At 55.7% G+C, this 24139-nt stretch overlaps 1 protein-coding gene across 2 annotated transcripts in view; it reads right to left on the reverse strand.

Annotated features, from left to right (window-relative positions):
• Positions 1–24139, reverse strand: part of SHANK2 (SH3 and multiple ankyrin repeat domains 2) — a 577367-nt gene that overhangs the window by 300099 nt on the left and 253129 nt on the right. Inside the window, exons 1-3 of one of the 2 annotated variants that reach the window (XM_053561192.1) lie at positions 14949–15149; positions 10850–11156; positions 1313–1482 (exon numbers count right to left, since the gene is read on the reverse strand). In XM_053561192.1, coding sequence (XP_053417167.1) covers positions 1313–1482; positions 10850–11156; positions 14949–14985 — 514 coding nt within the window. In that variant the 5' untranslated portion in view covers positions 14986–15149. Of the gene's footprint in view, positions 1–1312; positions 1483–10849; positions 11157–14948; positions 15150–24139 lie in introns of those variants that run through there. The other variant, XM_053561191.1, reaches the window with a different exon arrangement.

The raw sequence follows: 24139 nt of genomic DNA on the forward strand, positions 1-24139 counted from the left end.
CCCAAGATGAACCCAATGTCGGAATCTACATACAGGTATTTTAAAATGGCAATTACACCAATCCACAAGGTCTTAAAATGTGTTTTCAGTGAGCAAAAAATCTTATTAGAGTAAGGAAGTCTTGGCAAATGAAAAGAAACAATAAAACAATACACACAGAAACCCTAGCAAACATACAATTTCTGAAATCATGAAACTTACCAGATGAATTTAATAGAGAAGTTTCAAAGGAAGAAGGAAGTGAACTTAAAAACAGATTGGTAGGTGATGTAATGGGAAGAAAAATGATGGAAATAAAAATAAATAGAGCTCTGGGGATTTATTTGATGCTACCAAGTGATCACATGTGTATGTAGCTGGAAAGAGAATGGGGCTCTCCCTTTATTATATTATCACCGTAACCCCCATGAAGCCAGCTCGATTAGTCCCCAGAACTAATTGGGAGAGGAACAGAGTAAATTAACTAGTACAGGGCAAACAGCAACTCAGTGGGGAAGGCAGGATTTGAACCTCCCCTACTGATGTCAAAGGAGTACACTTCATCCTGTGCCAAGTGTCTTCTGGAGGCCTGTCCCCCAACAGCAGGGCCTGGGCACAGTGCCCGGAGCATTTCAACAGCCCCCGTGTGGCCCCTGCAGCCCACACCTGCTCTTCTCTGCTCTGTCCTGTGGAGATTCAGCTGAGGCTTCAGATACCACCTCTCCAGTTTCCCTGGGACCTGCACACAACCACCACTGCATTCATCATCCTGATGTGCCCCACACACCTCACCTCCTCCCAGGAAAGAACCATCGCTGGCTCCCTAGCACCCTGGGAACAAAGTCTAAGTCCCAGGCCTGGCATTTAGGGCAGCCCTCAGCAGGCTTTTTAACTATAATTCCCAGGATCCTGCTTTGGGAATCTTTCCTCTCAGCCTGGCAGACTCACTTCCTTTGAATGTTGCAGGCCTCCAGGTGTTGGCTCATGCTGGACTGTCCCCCTGGGTACCTAAACGGACCTATGCCAGGGGCTGCCCCAATACCTTATGACTCTCAGGGATTTTCTGGCTGGAAAGGAGTTCTGCCCATCAGTGGCCCCACGTGGCTCTCCCTGCACTTCCCATGGCAGAATCTCATTCCAGACACACCTGTGTTGTCTTTGTTCCCCAGCAGACCCAGCATTGGGACCAGTCACTCTGCTCCCTATTCCTGCCCTTCCAGGGCTCTGTATTTTCCACAGGGAACCCACAATGCCTCAGATCCTGACCCCAACCCCCAGCAGGGCAGCTGAGAGGTACTTTGCCCCCAGAAGGGGATGACCAGCAGACACTGACCTTTGACCCTGTCACCGCGATGAAGGGGGATCTCGCCATCGACCTGGGGCTGGTATGGCTTGACGACGACGAAGAGCCTCCCGGGCACGGCGCTGTAGAGCTTCCTCTTGGGCCCTGGGTATTCGAAGGCCGAGAGTGGGTCCTTGTTAGCACCAGAAGCGAAGGGTGACCTGGGTCAGATGAGAGGGGCAGAGAGAGAGGAGAGTCACAGGCCACACTCCGGACACTGCAGCCAGTCCATTTAACAAATTCGGTGCAGCCAGCAGCCACGGTGGAACTTGAGATGTCAGATAGTGATGGAGACGTGAGCAGGCCCAAGGGCCATGCCTATGGTTAAAAGACTTAAGTCAATCCAACAAATCCACTTCCATCCGGGTGTATCCACAGAGAGCAGAAAGCAGGGGCTCAAAGGGATGCCTGTGTACCCACGTTCACAGCAGCATGTCCACGGAGGCCAAGAGGCAGAAGCCACCCAGGTGGCTGTAAACAGATGAGTGAACAAACAAAACGTGGTCTACTGTGGAGTGTTACTCAGCCTCGAAGAGGAAGGAGATTCTGACACATGATATGATAGGGACAGACCTTGAGGACATCGTGCTGAGTGAGGCACACAGGAGTCAAACACCCTATGACACCGTTTATACAAGGCCCCTCGCGTAGGCAAACTCATGGGCTTTAACCCAGCCCAGTGATACGAGGCGCGGGACAGAGGTTTTCACAGAGAAACCTCCAAAGTGGCGTTTCCTACCAGTATCACTGTACTGTTTGGACGGGTGATGAGGGCTGGCTTCCCAGCATGGGGACAGTGGGCACATCCACCTCCCACCCTGGACAGTGACAGCCTGGAAGCAGCACCTCACTACTCTTCCCAGGACAGGAGTCTTTGGAAATAAACCCACCCTCATGGAAGAAGCTGGACAGGGACTGCAGGACAACATTCTGGAGAGTTCTGCTCAGAAAGGCCCCTACCAGGGGTTGGTGTCTTCCAAGAGGACGTTAAGCCCTGGGGAAAGAGTGCTAGATTAATGACACAGGAGGGAAGGTTCCAGAATCAGAAGCACATTTGAGTCTGGGGAAAGGAAAGGATGGATTCATGCCACACAATCATGACCATGAGGGAGGGGTGCCCTGCTACGGTTCTCTCAAACTACAGGTGCTATGGCCTCTGGGACCATCCAGCCCAGATCTTTCCATGAGAAAAGGGAGAAAAGCCCCATTTACATGGGGACCAATGCAAAACAGGCTCCAGGAGAAATTCCAGCCTTCTGTACTATAAATGTGTACTCCTGATAAATGCTTTAAGGTTTGGTTGTGCTCGGTAAATTCACAAAAGCCAACAGCACCGTGTGATGGGGAATGTGGCCAGGAGACCCGAGTGGACGTGTTTGAGGAGCCCAGGCTGCAGGTGTGAAGTCGGGGCTGTGGCAGGCTAAGCTTCAGCCTACTGTATCCTGCCAGCAAGGAGCAGATCAGGACTAAACACAAGGCCTGTCTTCCTGGCCCCAAGTTCAGGACTGAACCCAAAGTCCAGATTTGTCCTTAATCTGTGTGGGGCATGGAGCAGGTAGGACACTGGGTCATCAGACCAGTGGGAGCCTTGGGCACGTGTCCCTTAACTCCAAGGACACTGGGCAGGGGAGAAGCTATGGGCAGCTGTGGCTCACCTGTCCCTAGGGCCACCATTCCTCTTCCAGCGTGTGTTCCAATCTGATCATAGCCACAGAAGTGGAGATCACAGACCCCCAGGGCACAAGTGCCCCACGCCAGCTGTCACTGCCAAACAGACTGAGCACTCCCTCCTCAACATACCCTCCTTGCCTGACCAGCCAGGAAAATTGGCCTTGGGATGGTCCTGAGGAGCTGCTACTCCCCCTCAGTAGGTGTCATTTATCCCTCAGTGACACCTTGAGAAGTCCTGGAGTGGCAACTCCTCCAAGAGGCAGTTGTGTGACCTCTTGCCCCAGCCTTGCTCAGCAAGCCAGCTGGCTACAGAGAGCAAGGACGTGGGCCTGCCTGTGCCACGCAAGGGTGTGGGAAACACGGGGGCAGCTCCACCAGGTAGGTCCCCATCACGGAGGCTGCCCCCAGCCTGCTGTGTGCACTGGCACCTGGGCTCATTCACCCACCTCACTGCAGCCTGACGTGGGGCTGGACTGGCCCAGCACAGAGTGGAGTGCTGAGAATCCAGAGCGGGCAGTGATGACAGCCCCTCCGGCCCTGTGTCTCGGGCTGTCTCCAGTCTGGCTCCCAGTTTGAGCACAGAGGTGAGTCCTGCCCACCAAGGGGACAGCCCAGGGCTCCCTGCTCCACCTGGTGACAAAACCAGGTGACCAGGGTCTCACCTGCATGTGAAGGCACTTCAGTCCTGGGAAGTCTCAGAACCCACCCTCCTGCCAGCCCCAGACACCACAGGTGCCAGGCCCAGGAGAGGCTCGGAGGGCAGGGGGAGGCCGCATGCTGCAGCTCCGTTCTGCCCCTGCCCACACAGGGAAGATGAGTCTGAAGTCCACCCACCCCAACCGCCCGTGCTTTCCTTATGTTCTGGCCATGAATAGCAGACGGAATTCCAACCAACAAGGGCCAGATCCCTGAATTCTCCATGTTAGAAACCTGGCACGTGGGGTGACGTGGATGGCGAGCTGAGCCACTTCCCACCCGTCGCGGGTGAGGGGAACCAGCCTGCACACGGAGCTTCCTCTCTACTCACTCACTTGTTCGGCAGGTACCTAGCAGGTGGGCCGTGGGCCTGGGACTGTGCGGTCTACAGACCATGAATGCGAGACACGATGCGGCCCTCACAGGGCTGACAGGCACCAGGACAGCAGCATAAGAAAGTGGGGCTCATGCCCACATACCCACTGGGTAGGCACAGAGAATGGGCTGGGGACCAGAGGCCGAGGTCCGGGCCTGCACAGACCTCCACGTGGAGGGCTGGAAGAGAGGGCCAAGCCATGGGAAAGGCTCTGCCGGGATGTTAAGGGCAAAATCGATGGCACACAGACCCATGATGCCATCAGACAGGCACCGGGCTACCTGGCTGCAGCATCAGAGCCAACAGAGGGTTTGGGTGAAGAGGGCCCTATGGCCGTCCCAGGGGAGACAGAGGGGTGGACTGATGCACAGGCTCACAGGAGAATAAGAGATACAAGATACCAAGGGGCTGAGTCACTCAGACCTGGGGACCTACTAAAAATTGGCCCAGGCAGAAGATGAGCAAAGGAGGCAGAGAGCTGCCAGCCTGGGACTTCATGGAGGGGGAAGAATCAAACGCAGGAGGCCCCGAGCTCGGAGCCAGGAGAGGGACCTGGACACTGACCCAAAGCTGCTGTGATCGCCCCAGTACCTGGGCCACCCGCCTATCTCATCAACCTGAACCCCCAGGCACCAGCTGTGCCTCAGCTTCACTGCGCGTCCTATCAGTCCTACTAAACTCTGTTGACCGGGTGGGCTGGCATGCTCAGAGTGATGTCCCCCATGCACATCAATGTCGTCCTCCTGGCTGGCTTCCCGGGACCATGTGGAGGACACACAAGGCCGGCCTGCACACATGCCCTTTGCAGTGCAGCCCACTGTGGGCATCAGAGCTTCACTCTGCCTCTGTGGTTCTGATGATGGTGTCCCCTGTACCTGCCCTCCGGGACTCGGGATTATTCGGAATGTCCTGTCCCACTGACTCCAGCTGCTGCTTCAGGGAGGGGAGCAGGGCTGGAACCGTCAGGGGCAGCCTTTAGCAGACTTCAGAGAAAACAGTCAGATACGCCAGCCTAAGCAAGGGGACAGTCTGGCCAGGGCAGGAACAGGAGTGATGTGCCCCAAACTCGCCCTGAGCCCGGGTCCAACACTCTTCCTGACAACTCTGGCGCCTGGAGGGGGCCTGCCCCTCCCTGAAGCCTGGCCCGTCTCCGCCGCTGGCTGGTGTGAATCCTAACCTGTGTGAGCACCAACTCTGTCACTCCATGTCCTCAGTGCATCAGAGCCAGAGACTGACGAATCCCCTCCATCACATCTGGTGGGGAACATAAGCATTCACTTCTGTATGGGAAGCCCCAGTGAGCCCAACCTCCCCGTAACACACCCCTGCCCCCCGGCGCAGGTGACAAGATGGGCAGAGCCGGCCCCACGCCTACCCCATCAGCAGGGCCAGGCCCCCCACATTATGGGTCAGGACAGGGCACAGTGAAGTAAGCAGCAGACGCCTCCCTCTTCCCAGAAAGCAGATCCCTGCTCCATTGGGAGCAAATCTTGGTGTCCTGGTCCCCCTGTCCCCGGGGACGCAGGAGAGGGCACACGGGGTGGACAGAGACCCGAGTCCCAGGCATCCCAGTGCTGCCTTCACACAGAAGCCTGATAAGAGGGCTTTATCCTCAGGACGAACTTCACAGGTGAGGCAGACCCCACTGCAAATCCTGGCACCCCAGAACCTCCCAGAAACCATCTTTGCCTCTATAGGAAGCAGGTGGGTGCCCATGATTTCTGAAGCCTAATAGGTCCTGTATTCTCTCTGCAACCCTGCTCATCAATGTGAGCAGCTGTCTCCTGCCTGGCGTCCTCTCAGGGCAGAACGATCCCCACAACGGATGTCATCTTCCCTGGGAGAGGGACCTGGAGGCCAACCTGAAGCTGCTGCCACCACCCCAACACCAAGGCCCATTTCATCTACCTGAGCCCCCAAACACCAGCTGTGCCTCAGCTTCCCATAGGGTCATTCAGGGAAACAAAAGCAACTTGAGTAAAAGAGAGACTTTCCCAAGCACCTCTGGGTTCTGCCAGTTGTGGCCAGAGTCTCTCTGCTTGGCGTTCCGTGCGTGCGTGAGCAGCTGAGAAGGAGCTGGCTCAGAGGACAGCAGCGGCCCAGCCTGAGAGCCAGCAAGTGGCGCTGGTATTAACCTCCACCTACCAAACAGAAGAACCCAAGGCTTTCTCCTCTGCCCAGCTAAGCCCACCCAGGAAACCTGTGTCTGATGACATGGGGACCAGACATTCCCTCATGTGGGGTGACACTGGGGTGTCCCCCAAGACAGGCTGCCCAGACTTCAAAGGAACACATCAAGAGCCTTCTGAATCTGGGTAAGGGCCTATTGCCATCTGACAGAGACTGCCATGGTGGGTGACAGGGACAGGGGATGGCAGATTCAGGGGTCCCTAGAATGTTCTCAGAAACGCGGCCCCACTATACCAGTGGGTGCCACCAGAGGGCACCACGCCCAGCAGGGGGCCAGGAGAGGTTCCCAGGAGGAAGAGGACCCAGACGTTGTGCAGGGCCAGTACTTCCCAAACCAGAAGAAAACAAACTGGAAGAGACGGAGGAGAGGAAACGGAGGGATAGAAGAGCTGTGAGAAACAGAAAGGTGAGCAGGAGAGACCCCGGAGAAGATGGGACAAGTGTAGGGTGTCCTATGGGTTGCCTGGGAGAGGTCCAAGAGACACTGACTGTCCCAAGCCTATAGTGTGGCCTCCAAGACCCCTTGGAGACTCTCTTGCTGGAAGGAACGTTGCCGAAACGCCAGCTCCCAGCCAGGCCAAGAGAGCTTCAAGGGCAGCTTAGCCGTGAGGGCTGGCCCTGGCCCACTCCTGCTAGGCGCTGCAGCCGGCTTCTCTACCCGGGAGGCAGGCCCTGCCCACACCACCAGCCCAGGAGGGAGGGAGCCTGGGTAGGAGGCCTGGGCGGGCTGGGGGGCCGAGGCCCCACCCCACAATCACGCTGCACCTGAGGGGCTGGCCTGAGGCTGGTTCAGGTCATGCTTCCACTGAATTCTCAGCTGGGTTTCTGGGCCTCCAGTTGGTGTTTAGGCCAACAGGCCCTGCCTTAGAAGGGTGCAGAGTGGCCAGCCTGGGAAGGGGCAGAGAAGGCAGGGAGGGGACACAGGGCCTGGTCCAGGGCTGGCCTTGCCCAGGATGCTGTGTCTCCCTCCGATCTGGCCATCTCTGCTTCGCCTGCCTCTTAGCCTAAGCCAGTGTCCACCACCTGGACAGTGGCACCTGATGCCTCCAAGGTGGCTGAGGAGGTCTTCCTAAACTGTCCACAATGACAAATCTGAGGGTGGCAGACACCAGATATGGATGTCAGCATGCATTATCCCACTTAATCCTCCTCCACAGGCCCAGAACAGAGGCTGGTGTCACTGATCCCACTTCACATTTGAGGAAACAGAGGCATAGACTAGTCAGGTGATCTGCCCAAAGTCACATGCCAGGTAGGCAGAGTTAGGGGCAGCCCTGGGTCTGGCACAGCATGTAGGATGGGCAGACAGGGGCTCCCTCCACCCCTGACAGGGCACAGGGAGCCCCTAACCCCATCTCCCAGTCCCGACGACAACCTGAACGGGCTCTGGGGGACCCAGAGTGGACCACAGTGTCCCATGAGCACCGCCCAACAGGTCTACTCTGTCCTAGGAAAGAACTGGCTTTTCTGGAAGAGCAGAGCAGGACAGGCCCAGGAGGGAAGGTACTGGCTTGGAGCCCACCTCTTGCTCCCCCAGAAGGCCCTGAGCTGTGCTGCAAGGCCTCATGTTGTATCTTCCACTGTCGGGACTGGCCCAAATTGCCGTTTCCCTGCTCAAAGTAAGGTCATTTCTATGCCAAGACACGGGTGTGAGGGGCCAGGCCCTGGTCCCACAGCCAGGGAACACAGTCCAGCATGAGCCCCTTGCCACACCTGGCTTGCAGGACATTCAGACACAAGTGTGCTCAGTGCAGCAGCCTGAATGCCCCAGCTGAATCACCGATGTCCTTGTGGCAGCATAGGCCTGGTATCTGGGGAGTGCTTGGATAACCCCTGTCGAGTGGACACTTAGCACTGAGGGAATCTTGTGCCCCTCACTGTGTAGAGACACATCTGCAGCCCTGGGCACATGGCCCCACACACCAAGGCAGCACCACAGCTCCTACCCTCACCCCGGGGGGCCTCCAGGAGATGCCTAGAGGGGCACACTGCCTCCAATTCTCCATCCCACCTGCCCAACGTGTGGGCAAATACTCCAACTGTGGTCTCCTCAGAGAGGACGCCAGGCCTGTCAGCAGGTCCTGGTTAGGACAGTGGAGTCTTGGGAGGGAAGGACCTGCCAACTCATTGTACCCACCCAGGGCATCCTTCTCACAACTCAATTACCATCACACAGCTACCATCATCAGTGAGGACTGGATCCTCGGCAGAAAGACATGGGACAATCAATCAGGAAGATGGGGACAAAGCCAAAGAAGGCAGGCTGGCGGGTCAGGGTCACCTCCAAGGACAGCACTCACTGACTGGGGACAGCCAGGAGCCCATAGTTAGGGGACAGTGCCCTGGGTTTGCACTAAGAACAATGGCAGAGCTGGACAGCTGGTCACCCTACTTTATGGTTCTGGATGACAGAGGGAGACAGTCTCGGCCAGACTCTGGGCCTTGGGCTGAACTTGGGTTTGAGCTCTCGGGACCAGTGTGCACTGAGCACTTCCTAGGATAGGCATGGGGCCAGGCAGCTGCTCTGTGCTCCTTGGTTTAATCTTGAGTCTGAGGTTGGTCTGTGCAGGGTCTTTAGTTTATAGCTGACCAGGAGGAGACACAGGGCAGGCAACTTGCCTGAGGTCACACAGCTGCTACAGGGTCCATCCAGGAACACATGTCTGGACAGTGAGAGCTCTAGGCAGGCTGGCAGTGGTAAAAATCACACACACGCTAGCGCAGACACACACGTGTGCACACACAGGCACCTCCCCCACACCTGCACAGGAAGCCGGGGACACTTGGACAGGGTCCTTGTGATAAGCCAGTTGCCTTTCTCTCTCCACAGCTACATTGTGTTTGCAGCTGGTGCAAGTCCCCGGCCACACAGCCTTCTCTATCTTGTTTAGATTCAGTACTGGGGGAAGGGCACTCATTCTTTTCTAAATTATAGTCATAATTCCAGCTAAGTGTGTGAAGTGGAATTGGCTTCCTCGGGGGAACCCTTTAATTTAGCTTTCCACTGTTCTCAGCACCTGGGACTTCTCCCTTGGGGCTACCCCAGGCAAGAATCTGGACCAGGGCTTGGGACTGCATCTCCTCATCTGGCTCCAAGGAGATATATCCATGGGTCAAAAGGGCTGGGGCTCTGCTGGCCCTGAGGGTCAGGCCTTGACCCCGCCAATGGGTGGACAGAACTGGCCTCTCGTGACGCATTCTCTCTATAACCTCCTTTCCCCTACAACCTCCTCAGCTGCAGCCCTGAGACCTGGCCTGCCTATCACAGTCAGAGCAATTAGCTCCTTCTAGGACCACAGGAGGCACTGACACCAAATCTGCAGGATGGAGACCCTGGGAGGGCACAGGACGTGGCGATCCCCTTCCCCAATATCACTGATCTTAGCAAGACTCACTGCCTTCAGGCTTGGGCCCCAGGTGGCTTCAGAGGCCAGGGAGGAGCACACCGGGGCAGGAGTCAGGGACCTGAATGCTGAGCAGGGCCATCATTGGGAGCATGTGTCAGCCAGGAGGATGCAGGCCTACAGGCCCATGCCTGCGTGAGCACCCCAGACTCCAGAACTCAGGGCCTAGAGGCCTGACCCAGGGAGCTGGCATTGTGAACTCATGAGACAGCTGTCTCCACATGAGAACATGGCGGTGTCAGCAGCACCAAAGACCACCGACCACGGACACTTTCATGGCTCAGACCAATGTCAACCCCAGCCCCTGAGGCCTCAACAACGAGCTGACCCCTGGGAAGTTCCTTATCTTGCCTGAAACTTTTAGAAAGCAGCATGACAAGACTGAGAGCATGCTGGGGATTTGGTGCTCTGGGTGCAAGTCCAGCTCTCCTGCTATACGGAAGGCAGAAGACCCAGGGCTGGATGTCCAAGGGGAGTGCTGGCCGAGAGGGCATGGGCAGGTCCCCTAGCCTGCCCTATGCTGGCCTGTGTCCTTATATACAGTGGGGTGAGGAAGGGGTTCCTGTTGAAGGGGACTGCTTCAGAGACTGAGACCTCCTGGGTGCACCTGCCGAGCTGGGGACACACACAGTCCTCTCGTGGTAGCACTACTGAGACTGGTCCCATGGCTGCTGGCGAGATGGCCAGCTCGAGCATTCTCATCTCTGCCAGGAACTGTCACTATCACCAGTGTGTGAGTTCATTTGGACACAGTGTGTCTGTAGGTTTATAAATGCAGCACTCAGGAGAGCGCTTGGTACAGACCAGACTGGCAGCTGGCCTCCCTTCCCGCCCCACATTTTGCTTTTAGGACCAGGAAGTCCAAGTACAAGGAAAGGAAACCAGGCCCCAGACAGCAGCAGCTCCCCTCCCCCACCCCAGGGGGCTCAGCTCAGCCTCCCTCCCACACCTGCCCAGAGCTGTGAGCGTGGAGACGTGAGGCTCAGGAAAAGGACCCCTGGCCCCCGAGGTGGTAGTTCCAGAAGGGACAGTGGGCTGAACATAGACTTTAAAGTTCCCTAGATATCCAGCTTGGAATAAAATAGGCTTTCTGTTTGATCTCCGGGTACACCCCAGGTTGGAGGAACCAGGGCCCGTGGCAGGCAGAGGTCCCCTGCCCTTGGCACTCGTGGGACCCCCATTGCCCCTTACCCAACGTGCCGGTGCCTCTTGCCATCCTCGCCTGCGCCCAGCCTGTTGAGCGACGGGGACCTGCTGCGGGGCCCGGGGACGTAGTTCCCGATGGTCTTCACAGCACCATCAGGCCTGCTGGGCGTCGCCTGCAGCAGCTGTGGCGAGAGGCTGCGGTGGGAGACGGCCGGGGGGCAGACAGCCCAGTCGGGCACACTGGCGTTGAGGTTATTGTCACTGTTGGAGCGCAGCAGGACCCGGGGGGCGGCCAGCGTGCTGGGGGGCCGCCGCCTGCGGTTGGAGTAGGCCGGGGCCTCCCGGAAGGGCACTGCAGGGAGAAACAGGGAGAAAGGCAGGTGAGCGGGTCGTCCGAGCCATGGGCAGCACCAGCCTGCATGCGTCTAAGCCCCATGTGAGCTGGGAGAGGGGGCCGTGAGTTCTGTGCCCAGTCCCCAGCCAGACCCCCAAGGCCCAGAACTCAGCCCTGACACAGAAGCATAGAGACGGGGTGGGACTGGAGAAGTCTCTACTGAAGGGAGATCAAGCCGACACTGCACATGGAAGGGACGCGGGGTCTGCACTCCCACCCGGCCAGTGCCCAGCCCTTGGCCAACTCCAACACGTGCAGACAGGAGCTTCATCTCACAAAGCAGGCAGGGCGCTGAGCTGGGGCAAAGCTCCTCTTCCTGAGGACCTGAACATGGCCTCTGCTGTGGGCTGGATTTTGAGCCCCTGCCACTTAACTGACAAAGTCCTAACCCCCGGCATCTCCGAATGTGATAGCATTTGGAGATGGGTCTTTATGGGGGTGATTCGAGGGCAGGTGGTCATTAGAGTAGGTCCTAATCTGGTGTCACTTATAAGAAGAGGCGATTAGGACACAGACACACACACAAAGGGATGACCACAGGGGACACAGGGAGAAGGTGGCTGTTTGCAAACCAAGGAGGCCTTGGAGGGACCCACCCTGAGACATCTTGATCTCTGACCTCTAGCCTCCAGAGTGTGAGACGATAAATATCTGGTGTTTAAGCCACCCTATCTGTGGTGCATGCAGCCTGAGCAAATGAGTATGGACTCCAAATCTACTGGTCGCCATGAGACCACCTCAGCGCCAGCCACCAGTGCTCCTTCCTCCGTCTCGTATGAGAAGGCAGAGGCAGGCACACCTTGTCTGGCTCCCACTAAAGCTCAAGCTAGCACAAGGCCCTCCTCTGCTGATTCAGTGTTCCCAGGCACTTAGAATAAGGGCAACAACCCCCGGTATCCCCGAGGGATGGCAGCCACATCGCGGCAGCCTGGGGCCACTCCAAGGGCTGAGCCTGATACAGTAGCTGCCTTTCCTAAGACGGAGCATCTCCCGGAACGTGGCCTCCATGCTGCAGGGGAGTCACAGACTCCATGGACTACCCAACACATTGGGCTCTTCCCGGCTCTTTGATGCCCAAGGCAGCTTTTCCATTGGCCACAGGATTTACACCCTGGGGGGCGGACTCTACACTTGGCTCTAAAGTTTATGCTGCCCACGGCCAGGGCTGCTATTCAGCAAACTGGAAGCTGCAGAGCAAGAGAAGCACGTGTCCTGCTGGGGCAGTGACTCTGAGGAAGGGACCTTAATGCCTCAAAGGAGAAGAATTTCATGAGTAATTTAGTGCACAAGTGGCACTGGCAGAGCTCATGAGGACAGAGGCGGTGCTGGCAGAGCTCACAGGGACAAAGGTGGTGCTGGTAGAGCTCGTGTAGACAGAAGTGGTGTCAGCAAGGTTCATGGGGACAGAGGTGGTGCTGGCAGGGCTCATGTGGACAGCTATGACCCAGGGCACCCTTGCCACCTACCCAGGGTGAGGGCAGCCCAGGAGAACACAGCTGGCAGCCCAGCCCGGGAAGCTGCACAGGAAGGCACAAGGCTTCCTGGGGACACAAGTTTGGACTTCACACAGTTGGGCTTCAGGACAGTTGGTGAGAATGTGGAAGTGACACACTGGGGAGGTCACAGCCTCTCCATTCGCACCTGCTTCCTCTGAAGCCTTTCTGCCTGGGGAGGATGCACCCACCAAGCCGCCTGGATCTTCACCTGGCACTTCCATCCCACTCTGAGTTTTTCAAAGCAAAGGCTGGTCACCCAGGAGGGACAGGAAGGATGGGAGGGACGAGGCCGACTGCCTCCTCCCTGGACACTTCCCTCTCAAGGGCCAGAGGCCGCCCTGGCGAGGAGCTTGGCGGGGTCTGTAGCCATCACCCATAAGAAAGACCTCATCCTGGGGACAGGTGCCTGCATTGGTGTTTTGCTGGTCATGAGAGAAAACCACACCAGTTTCCCCTCCCTTTAAGAGGGCAGAAGCTTAAAAATAATTGTGGAACAACTAAGTGTTCACCAATGAAGCTCTGAAAAATGCAATTGGTCACGAGAGTGTCTGGGTGATCCGGGAACTGCCTGGCATGGGTAGGGGTGGGGTAGGGTGTATTAAAAGACCTTGCAAAGGGCTGGCAAGCTCAGAGCCTCAGAGAGCAAATGTCTTTCATTCAGAGGTCATGGCTGGAGGAGTATACTGGTGTGAAAGTCGAAATCTCAAGCACACAGGCAAGCAGAAAGCAGCCCCAGAGCTTCTCAGCTTCCTGGAACCCTAGGATGAGCAGCCGGGGCTCTCCCTGACTGACCATGTGGAAGTGACCCTACCCGGCCCCCAGCCCAGGAAACACTGACCCTCCACCAAGCTCCTGCTCCCTGACAAAACAGCCAGTTCTCCTGTCCTGACCATATACCTGGGAAGACACACCCTTAACAGCAAAGCAGTGGCACCTGGACAGAGCCCTACTGCTCGCCAAGATAAACGCATTAGGGAAGAAGAGTCTGGGAAAGAATAGGACAGAGACAAAATTAACCATAACCCCCAGGTGAAAATTTCATGCTGTTCACGGCTGATAAAAAATAAAGTCTCAGAGGTAAATTTTGGTGACTAATGTCAGACAATAGGCATAGATCAAAGGCTAGGTTGTGTGTGTGTGTTTTTTTTAATGTATAAATTCCAAAGAATCAGAGTAGAGATTTGGAGAGGGGGAAGCATTCATGTGTGTGTTGGGCAGGGAGGAACACCCTCAGAAGATTAAAGGGCACAGAGCCGGGGCATTTTCCAACATGTTTTATCCTGAGCACCAAGCAAGTCACTCAGATGGAATCCCATAGGTGACCTTAGGGTGAACATTTTAATGAAAATTACCTCGCCTGATTACCAAGATTCATATTAAATTAGTTTCCAGAGCACTGAAATTTCTTCAGTGTTTATTTTACGATGAGCTTGGGCTGAGAAGTACCTTCCTAATTTCTTTAAAGTCACATCTTCACAAATCTCCTGATTTCATACACCAAGAGCTTGAAACTGTCCATGGAAATGATGATTTTATTTTTTTTTTTGTGAAAAGGGTTAAAAATAACTCTTTTCCTGTCTGAAAACGATTAATATTCCACCCAACTGTTTCCTTCTTTCAGGCAATCTGCAAACTCTTCAGTGGGTGGATATTTTCTTAGCTGTCTGAACATGTGTTTATATATATATATATATATATCCCCCCCCCACAATAAAAAAAATCACACAAGGTATGACAAAAAAGCATATGCACTTTTAAAGTCTGCCACGCTGCCTTCTGCATCCAACTCCCTAAAACTGCAACCTGGGCACAGCCAAGAAGAGCTGCAAGTGGTCCGGGAGGGCGTCCACGTCCTCCAAACCACCAGCCATGTGCCCAACCTTCCCTAGCAAGTGCCTGGCAGCTGACTGGTAACTGACAGACTAGAGTCAAAACTTCCTTTTTTTCCTCCCAGGACTTATTGTCCAACGTGCTCTGGGGCACAGCCTCCATGGACGGACATCCGGAATGCAATTCTGCAAAGGAGGCTAGAGGCTCCAAAGCACTGACAATAAAACACCACCTTCAACAGTGTTAATATTCTGGACCAACTAAGACAAAACCGTTCTCACGAAGCAGAAGTAATCATTATTCCCTTGCATGACACGGATTAATAACTAGTAATTTCAGGAGGAACTGGAGTCCCTCTGTGCCCCCAAGAACCAGCGAGAACCCGCTAATCCCTGCCCCAGGCTCCCTGCAGACTCTTCCTTACCTTCCTTCTTGGTGAAGGCATTTAACAAAGACTTCATCTTTCCTCTGACTTTGGCAGCGGTCCGCTCATTATATAACCTTCTCGGAGGGGAGGAAGGAGAGGCGTGCAGCCCAGCCCCTCGGCGCTAGAGCGGCTGGGACCCGGGGAGAGGTGGCAGGCGTCTGGGCATGGTGCACTTCCGAGCATAGCTGGGCATGCCAGACCCAGCGCGCTGGTGACAAAGCCCACCCCATATTGTGTCTGTCAGCTGGGAACCAACTGTGCGTAGACTGGGGCAGTTCTCAGAGCCGGCTCCCGCTCCCGGCACGTCATGTGAGCCCAGCTACTCTGCTTTTGTGCTCAGGGCATCTAGGCAGAGGCTCCCGCAGAGGGCTGAGGCTGATCGAGCGTCCTCAAGCTGGTGGCCAGGAAACAACGGGAGGCATTTGTGAGCTCAAGCCCCAGCTAGCCAGGAAAATCGGGCTGGTGCCGGGCGCTCCATTGCCTGTGGCTAAATATAACGCTCTGTTGCTTTTCTATTTTGTAAAAAAAAAATAATAATAATAAAACAAAAAATAAATCTTTTTTTAAAGAAAATGCCAAGTTTGTTCATTAGCTAGTAAATGTGGCAAGAAAGTTAAAGGAAACAAATATCCATGCCCCCGGCGAGCCTCACGCCAGACCCGACCCATGTCCATCAGGCAGGCGCCGGCACTCTGGAATTTCAGAACACGACCCATATTTCCGCTGAAAAGAGTCAGAGCCGAGAGCACCCATTACTTCTCCGCCCTCCCCCAGCTGATAATTACCCTGCACAAAACCGGAGTCCACCCCTCCCACTTTTTTTTTTTTTTTAAAGAGATAAGAAAACAGTTCAATGGAGACCTAGGCACTGCCGGCCCTGGTTCCCCAGGCAGCTGATTAAAAAAAATTAAAAAAGCCCTTCAGAGTCCCATTCCTTTAGTATTTCCACCCTAACACAAGCCTGGAAGGGACAGAGAGGCCAGCCTTGGACGCAGGGTGGTGCTGGGAAACACTTGTCTGCACAGCACACACAGGGGGCAGACGCAGGCGGGTGAGCTCTGCGGCAGACGGACAAAGCTGTTCCCACATCAGGAGAAAGGTCTTCTGAAGCTCAAAGACGCATCCCAGGGGGCAAGGCTCTAGGCTCTGTGCTCTGTCTATCGCTAGGGCTGTAATTAAGTGCATGTTTTTTCAGCTGCTAAAAGAACTGCTTCCCAAATTAAAAAAAGAAGAAGAAACATGAGATAAGAGGAGGAAAAAGCGACTGGAACACCAAAGTTGAACTCCATATGGTCGACACGCTTCGTGTCAACAAAAATGGCGATGTAAGAAAGAGGAGGCTGGAAGCGGCCGCCCGCAGGGGCGAGGACGGGCCCTTCGTGCTGGTGAGCTCAGGACGATGTGTGCCTCGCAGTTTAGGGAGTGCGTGCCCTGTTTCCGCTCAACACTTAGACATCTCCCTGATTTAACTCACGTGACTCATCAGCCACCCCCAAATCTCACTCTGGGGATACTCTTACCCTGCCAGGCACCAGGCTGTGTCCTCCATTCACAGAACTGCGCAGAGCCATTCCTAAGACCTGCACCAAGAAACTATTCTGCTACCAACAACATCACCTTTGTGTCCCGCACAGTTCATGCATCTATCTCCTTGGACATTTGGGGCAAGGTTGAAGAGCTTCCAGATGAACCTTTCTGGGATGCACAAGGTGTCACCAACAAGGACACATCTGCTCTTTGTTCCACCTGAGGGGAGCAGATAATGTGCCCTCCAGGGAGACTTGCCAAGGGTCCTGAAGATAGGGGTGTCTAGTTCATCACGGCCAGAGGCCCAGTGCCACCTAGCCAGGCATGTCACAGTGTCAGTATGTAAAGGGATTGCCTCCAGAGGCAGTCATGTGCCTGTCCACATGGGCCCAGAGAACCCACCAAAGCTAGAGGGATTCTTAGGAGGCTCAGCACTACTCTGTCAGTGGCCAGAGAGTAGTGCCCTCCCGGAAGCAGGCAGCCCCCTCCCAAGCCAAGTCCACATCACTGTTTAGGCGACACTGCGCCTTTGCACATTCCTGGGTGGGCGAGGTCATGCACCTGCCTGGCGCCTGAGGCCAGTGGTGACCCACAGTCTTGGGCAGTTCTGTAAGCTACGGATGACCTTGGGTAGAGGACATGGGGAAGAAGCCCCTTCCTGGGGGCCAGGTGGCCATCCCACATCTTTTCTGACTTGAGAAGGTGGGGACAAGACAGAGCCTTCTGTGTTAGCTGGGACTCCACTTTCAGACACAGTGAAGGTCCCTGCCCAGTCGAAAGCAGAGCAGAACCAGAAATCCCAGGACAGGGCCGTGCAGTGGCACTACCCATGGCTCAGCAGGAATGTCATTGGCTGCGTTGCTGCCAACTGCAGAGAGAGCAGCTGTCCCCACAGTGCATCTGCCCACAGCAGGAGTGGAGCTGGAGAGTAAAGGGGGCCCTGGGCAGCTGGACAAGAGAAGGGGCCTTTCCCAGCCTCGGCCCTGCCACTGGGAACACGGCTCACTGGTCTGTAGGAGAGGGCAGGCTCTGTGTCCCACCCACCTTCTCCCCTGTGTCTGACGTCCCCTCAGGGTTTTGAACCTGGACCTTGTGCAGGCCCATGGGGTGCAGTGTCAAGATCGAAAAGAACCCAGGTCTCCTCAGACCGCACTGGGCAGGATGGGGAGGGGGGACCACTAGGCTTTGGATAAAAGATCATTTGAGGAAGCCCAGGATACACCCGCACGCTGAAGGATTCCTCCTGGACACTTTCAATTATTTTAATAAGTAGACAACATTCCAACCCACACCTGGGGGAAGCTGAGCAAGCCACTCTCAGAGATCAGGAGGTCAGGCCTGTGTGCAGGGCAGGCTCTGCCATGCAGGGTCTTGTGGACAACCCCTCAGCAATCCTGCCAGAGAGGGCTGCTCCTGGCACTGCCCCCTGGTCACGAGCAGGCATGCTCTCCTGAGATGCTTCTTGTGACAGGGGGCTCACTACCACTGTCAGAATCAATGTTCAAGAGAACACTCGGGGTCTGGACCCTCGCGTGTCTGCAGCTGCACATTTCCAGATCTGCTGAGCAGCGCACTCTGCCCAAGGGGCCCGTGCCGGCTCAGGGCCCACAGATGGGCGTCTCCTTCCCCCTGGCTTCAGACTGCAGGCTGTGCCTGCCCTGCCCCACCCCCTGCCTCTTTGCACAGTGGACGCAGACCACTTCCCAGCACGACGGGAGAGCCAGGGCACTGACAGCACAGACAGCCCTGACCATGACAAAGCCGTCTGCATCCTTCAGGGTGTTCTTCATCATGCCCTGGCCCAAACTTCCCTGTGGGAACCTTTGTCAATGAGCCTCGGGAGATGGTAACCAGGGCTTGGGAATTTATTTTGCTCATGTTTTATGAGCATGCCTGCAGCCTGAGGCTGCCTGGCCCGCTTGGTTGGGAGAAAAGTTCTGCAACCGTCTGGGGTCTGGGCTGTCACACGGCTGCAGCTGCACACTCGGGTCCTGTGGGGACAGTGAGCTCAACTCGAGCCCGGTGTTGACGGTCTGCTTTCTCCTGCCACTGGCACACATGCTGGGCCCCTCACCCTCCTAATCACAGACCCACAACTTACACCGGTGACCTTGGAGAGCACCCTCGCAGAGCCCCAGAAATCACCTGACACTGTTTCCATCCCTAAAGCAAGGGTACTGAGGATAAGTAAGAGCTAGTAGTTAAAAATGAAAATTAAGACTAAGATAGAACATGAAACTTAAAAACCCATTTCCCCCTGGCCTTCCAGAGATCTTTTTTCTCGTGTAATGCATCCCATGATGAAGCCTCAGACATCATGAATGCTCCTGTGGCATCTCCATCCTGGGCTCCCCAAAACCAGCTCTGTGGATGAGCTGCATGCAGTCCAGAGAGGCCAGGTGAGCTGCCCAGGCTCCCAGCGGTCAGACATCCCTGCCTCACCCACAGGTGTGAGAGCACAATGCCGGAAGGACAGCCGAGCTCTTTCTCCATCGTTAGACCTTCTGTCTCCAGACAGGTCCTTCACGCAGGGCTTGCAGAGACCTGGGAGGCTTGTGGTGGCCACATTCCTGCCAGTGCAGATGGTGTTTTATTTCAAATGGATTTTATTCCAGAAGAGGGAGGGATTGGTGAAGAAGGACTTCCAGATCCGAGCAGGGTGCTGGGGTGAGGTGGGTGGCAGAGGGCAGGAACCTTGAAACTCAGTGGTGAATCAGCCCATCTGCCTGCTTACCCACCCGCCCCAAAGCACAGACGAGCATCCTTCTGAGTCAGGAACAGTTCCTTGTGCATGGACAGTTGAAAGCCGGGGAGAAAAGATCAGAGAATCCTCCCAAGTTAGTTTTACAGGAAGGAGGAGAGTCACCTCAAAATTAACCCCAAACTCTCAGCCTGGTCCTTCAGCTAACAGCTTGGCTTCACTCAGCCCAGCGCCTTCCCCCAGGTGAGGCAGGAGCCAATCCCTCACCTCCAAAGCCCCTTAGACTCACAGACTCACTACGCCATTTATTTGCTGCATCTTTTGACAACTGCCTGACAACAGGCTGAAAATAATTTTGCTTCTTCTATAAAAAAAGGCCTCTTTGCACATCTGAATGTCTCAGGGTGCTCTGGAGTCCTGGCAGGGAGGGAGTGCCAGGTGTTATAAACCTGCTGATGAGATTCGAGGGGCCAAGGGGTCTTAGAGAACCCCCCACTCAGCAGTAATAACACCCGCCCCCCGCGCTGGCCGAGGCTTTGGTGCACATTTGGTTTGGAAAGAGAAGACAAGGCAGCCAGGCCAGCTGGGGTAGGTGCTGGCTTTGTGCCTCACACCTTGTGCAGCCGCAGGCTGGTCAGGCATCTCCTGCCTTCAGCTTCCCCATCTGTAAAATGGGAATAACACAATTTGTTCCCAGTGTTGGTTGCAGGGACCGCGTGAGCTCATGTGTGAAGTGCAGAGGGGAGGGGGTCAGCGCACACAATGCTCTGGAGGGAGAAGTACAGGGGAACAGTCAGGGAAGCGCTCTGGAAGGTGGGGCAGCAGTGGAGGGCTGTGAGGGTGATGAAAGCAACATTTGCAACAGAGGCTGGATGTTAGGGCTGCCTGTGAACCCTAAATAAATACACTTCACTAAAAATAATCTGCAAGGCAATCTCCCCTTCCTCTCCCTGCCCCCATCTCTGTGAGAAATAAGACTCCCTTGCTTCCCTGGGGTGCAGTCGCATTATCTTTTCTGATGTTGCCTCTTCTAGGAAGTCTCCCTGACAGGTGCTGTGGCCGTGATCAGCCTTGGGGCATCTCCTGGTGCAGGGAGACTCCAAACTCCCTGAAGGCAGATTCTATGCCTAGCTGCTCTCCTTACCCTGCAGCTGGGCATGATCCCTAACGCTCTGATGGAATGAAGGAAGGAAGGAAGCAGTGAACCAGTGAAGAGATGGGGCGGCACATCCTGGCTTCTAAGCACTCTACCAGGTATAGCAGGCCAGTCTCCACTGTGCTGGAGCCGCCTACCATCTCTGACCCCACCCCTACTGCTGCCCAGAGCCTTGCATGACCCAATAAAGGCCAAGCCAGGGCTTGTGCTAAACCACAGCCACACTGCCACCTGCCCCTGGAACCCTGAGAAGGCCTGTGCTACAGGCTCCAGGGGCTGAATGCACCTTTGTCCCCCAAGCAGGTGCATCAGATGTCTGTCAAGCCAGTGTCCTCAGGGTCCCTGCTGCCTCTGCAGAGTTCCCCATAGTCTGAGTCCTGCATTCCCGGTTAGGAAACAATCGAGGCGCGGCCTTCTCAGCTGCGGGGCTTTGAGTGGATCAGATGCACGGGCCTAGAGCACCACGGCATGGTGGAACCAGCTCTAGAACAGTACCAGGTTTTGGTCCCTGCCTCTAACGATCCAATGGCCCCTGTGGTGCCGTGGTACAGCTGGATCCACAGAGCAGCCACACAGCTCCCACCTCTGGTGCTCTGGTCCCCTTGACCACCTCAGAATCCTTCCTCACCTGAGGCAAGCGACAAGCCAGAGGAGACTCCATTGGTCGCAACCGAGACCCTGACTGATGGAGCCCTCAAGGCCCCGCCCAGAGCCAGGCGCCCTGAGAGCATCCCCACTACACCTGCAGGTAGATTTTCTGAGTTCAAATCCTGCTGGGTGACTGTCCACAGAATGTCTCCAGACCTCTAATAGCAAAGCCAGCACCGTGACAGTGTCTGCCTCCAAGAGCTGCGCCAGGGGTCACAGCCCCATTAGCACTGTGCCCGTGACAAAGCTTACGGTTACTTCTGATTGTTTGATTATTGTGACAGCCTTTTGGGTAGGAGGCAGGTGGGGTCCTGACACCCCACCCCCAGCACTGGAAGAACCATTTGCGTCTGTTGGTCTCTGAGTAGCCTGGACGGCTGCAGGCAGCAAAAAGGAATGGGGTCTCTGGAAACAGGGTCCTGACCTACTCTGGGAGAGGGTGGCCCCCAGAATCCTCAGCTTCTCTGCCAGGAAGGAGCTCCAAGTTCAGAGGCTCAAAGGTCAGCTTGGGACTGGGCTGTGCCCTCCAGGGAGATGTGCACAAGGCTTCACGTGCAACTTGAACCCTGGCCAGAGACCGGAGTGTGTGATAACCAAGTCGGAAGAGGAGAAAATGTGGGAAGTAAGGCTGGCAGGCTTCTGAGGGTGCAGGGTGGGGGCACCTGCTACCCCAGATGGCATTTTTCCTTCCCAAGTCTACCCAAGTAGTTCCTGCAGCCTCGCCCCATGCTTCAGGGGAGAAAGCCTAGCCAGACCGGTGGAATAGCAGGGCAGGAGCGGTGCCTGTCTCTACCTCAACGCTAACACGGGAGGTGGTTCAGCTCTAACTCTGGTCAGATGGAAGGCCCCAGCTGATAGGAAGCAATAAAACCCCAGCCCCCAGCGGTCTCAGCAGCCCACCCGCCCCACCCTCTTCTTTACCTTGCAGAAACAAAAACTGCAAGCTGAGAAAGAAAGGGAGGGAACGAGCAAGGGCCTCACCCGTCTAGTGGTGGCAGGTGCTGGGCAGGTACAAATCAGAGCTGGTGCCTGCTGGCCCATCCCCCACTGGAGCCAAAATAGCAGACCTTGCTTCTTTCCCACGTAGCTTTAGATAATTGCAATTTAAGTATTAGTAGGCAACATATCTCCATCTCACAATAATTGTTAAATGAATCATACTTTTATAAATAACGCGAGATATAAAAAGGCGTCTCAGCAATAATGCGGGGTTATCTTTGCACAAAGCTGTAGGTGTCTGTGGTGTGTGTAATGTTCCCATCGCTAGAGTCATTGAGGGAAGCTTTGCTCCTAGGGGATCCAAGGAGGCCTGTGGAAAATCGGGGCAAGGGACGTAGAGGAGCCAGCTGCAGCGCCTCCCACAGGGTCTCCCCCAGACTGGACCTGAGGGCGTCTGTGGCAGGAACTCCACAAGGTCCCACTCACCAGGTTCCTGGCGCCAAGTTGGACTTTAGGTCCAAGACCATGGTCAGCGTGGGGGAAGACATGGGGGGTTGTTTAGGGGGTGCAAATGGGGATGACCAAGAGAGGTGGGGGGCTCCAAGGCACTTTCTAGAAGGATTGGAGACTCCAAACCCATCCTCCCTCCAAGCAGCTTCAGCCTCTGCCACAGCTCCCTGCAGAGCCTTGTCCCTGCCATGCCCTAGGACCCGGGCACCCAGAGGAAGGGGTGAGGGCAAGTGTCCCACAATTGCTTAAGGAGTGGCTCTTCCAAGAGCTGAGAGACTCAGGATGCTTGGACCTCCCACAGGGGAAACTGAGGTGCAAGTGCCGGCACGAGTCACCCAAACCCTCAAGGGCATCGGCCACTCAGCCAGGCAACAAACCCAGGCACCTCAACATGGGCTGAATAGGCTGGGGGCTCACGAAGGACCCCAGGGGACCAGGTGAGTGTGCGCCAGGGGAGGAACAGCCAGAGCGGCATGAGAGGCCTGAGAACACCATGGCAGAAAAGGGAGGGGCCAAGGCCAGCACGCCTACTGGCCACCCTGGAGATGCCCAAACTTACAGCTCTGATGTCCCTTAAGGAGGTGAGCACAGAATGGGTGCTGGCTTCTGAGAGCTGGCCTGGGCATTCAGTGCCCACCAGGTGCAGTGCTGTCCTCCAAGGGCCAGCTCTGAAGGTGTCACCATGATCACAGATCATTAGGGAACAAGGCCTGACTCTGAACCCTCCTGCCTGTCCTCAGGCCACCTGGGCTTCAAGGTGACCTTGAAAGGCAGATGGTGCATCCTGCCTGGGGTCCTAAAGTCTGGTAGATTCAAGGCCACATGCATGTGTGGCTCCTGAAGCCACAGCCTTTTGCTTCCTGCAGGTAATAGCCACCGTGTCCACCCCATCCACAGGACAGGAATAGCCACTTGCATCCACCTTGCCCTATCTGCTCAAGGCATCTGTACTGGGCTCCCAAGGCCAGTCAGGGTGCCCCTCCCTGAAATGTTCCTGGGCACAGCACAGCAGCCCTAACTTGTATTCTCCGGCCACACCCTTAGGACCAAGCCAGGCCCACTGTTCTCCTCTGCTGGGCTCCCTGGATGGGACCCAGGCATGTCTCTGAGCACCCAGGGGCCAGCCCCGGACAGATGGGCTATCCCACCTCAGGAGTGGGAACATCAGGCCTCCCAGCCTCAACCTTTGGGCAGAGACTCCGGCACGGTTGGCTTCCCTGCCCCCTGCCTCAGCCTCAGCCTCAGCCTCAGCCTCAGCCCTGAGTCCTGAAGTTACTGCCAGGACTGACCCTCCCCCCAGATGGCAGCAGAAGGCTCCCATGCAGATCTCAAAGTTACAAAGATAGCAGTCTTCGGGGAATATTCCAATTACCAACAGCACTGATTAGAAGGGCACAATCCTAAACTTCAGGGCCGCCCTCTTTCCACAGATGCAGACCCTGATGGGGTCCTTGTTATCAAAGAATGAAACCTGAGTTTGCACAAGACATGAGTCCTGGTCAATCTCTGACTCAAGCCCAGACTCTGGGACTCAGTTTCCTCTTCTGCAGAGTGGGATGGCCAGCGCCCACTCTGCTGGTCTCATGAGGAGGTCTCTGCAGGTCCCAAAGCTAGAGAAACCCAGGGCAGGAAGGCAGATGCGGCTCACTCTGGGGTTTCCATGGAGGCTGGGGGAGCAGGTAACCCTGGGCCCACACCACCCTGTGC

The sequence above is a fragment of the Nycticebus coucang genome, chromosome 14 (genome assembly GCF_027406575.1).
Source record: "Nycticebus coucang isolate mNycCou1 chromosome 14, mNycCou1.pri, whole genome shotgun sequence".
NCBI classification, from domain to species: Eukaryota; Metazoa; Chordata; class Mammalia; order Primates; family Lorisidae; genus Nycticebus; species Nycticebus coucang.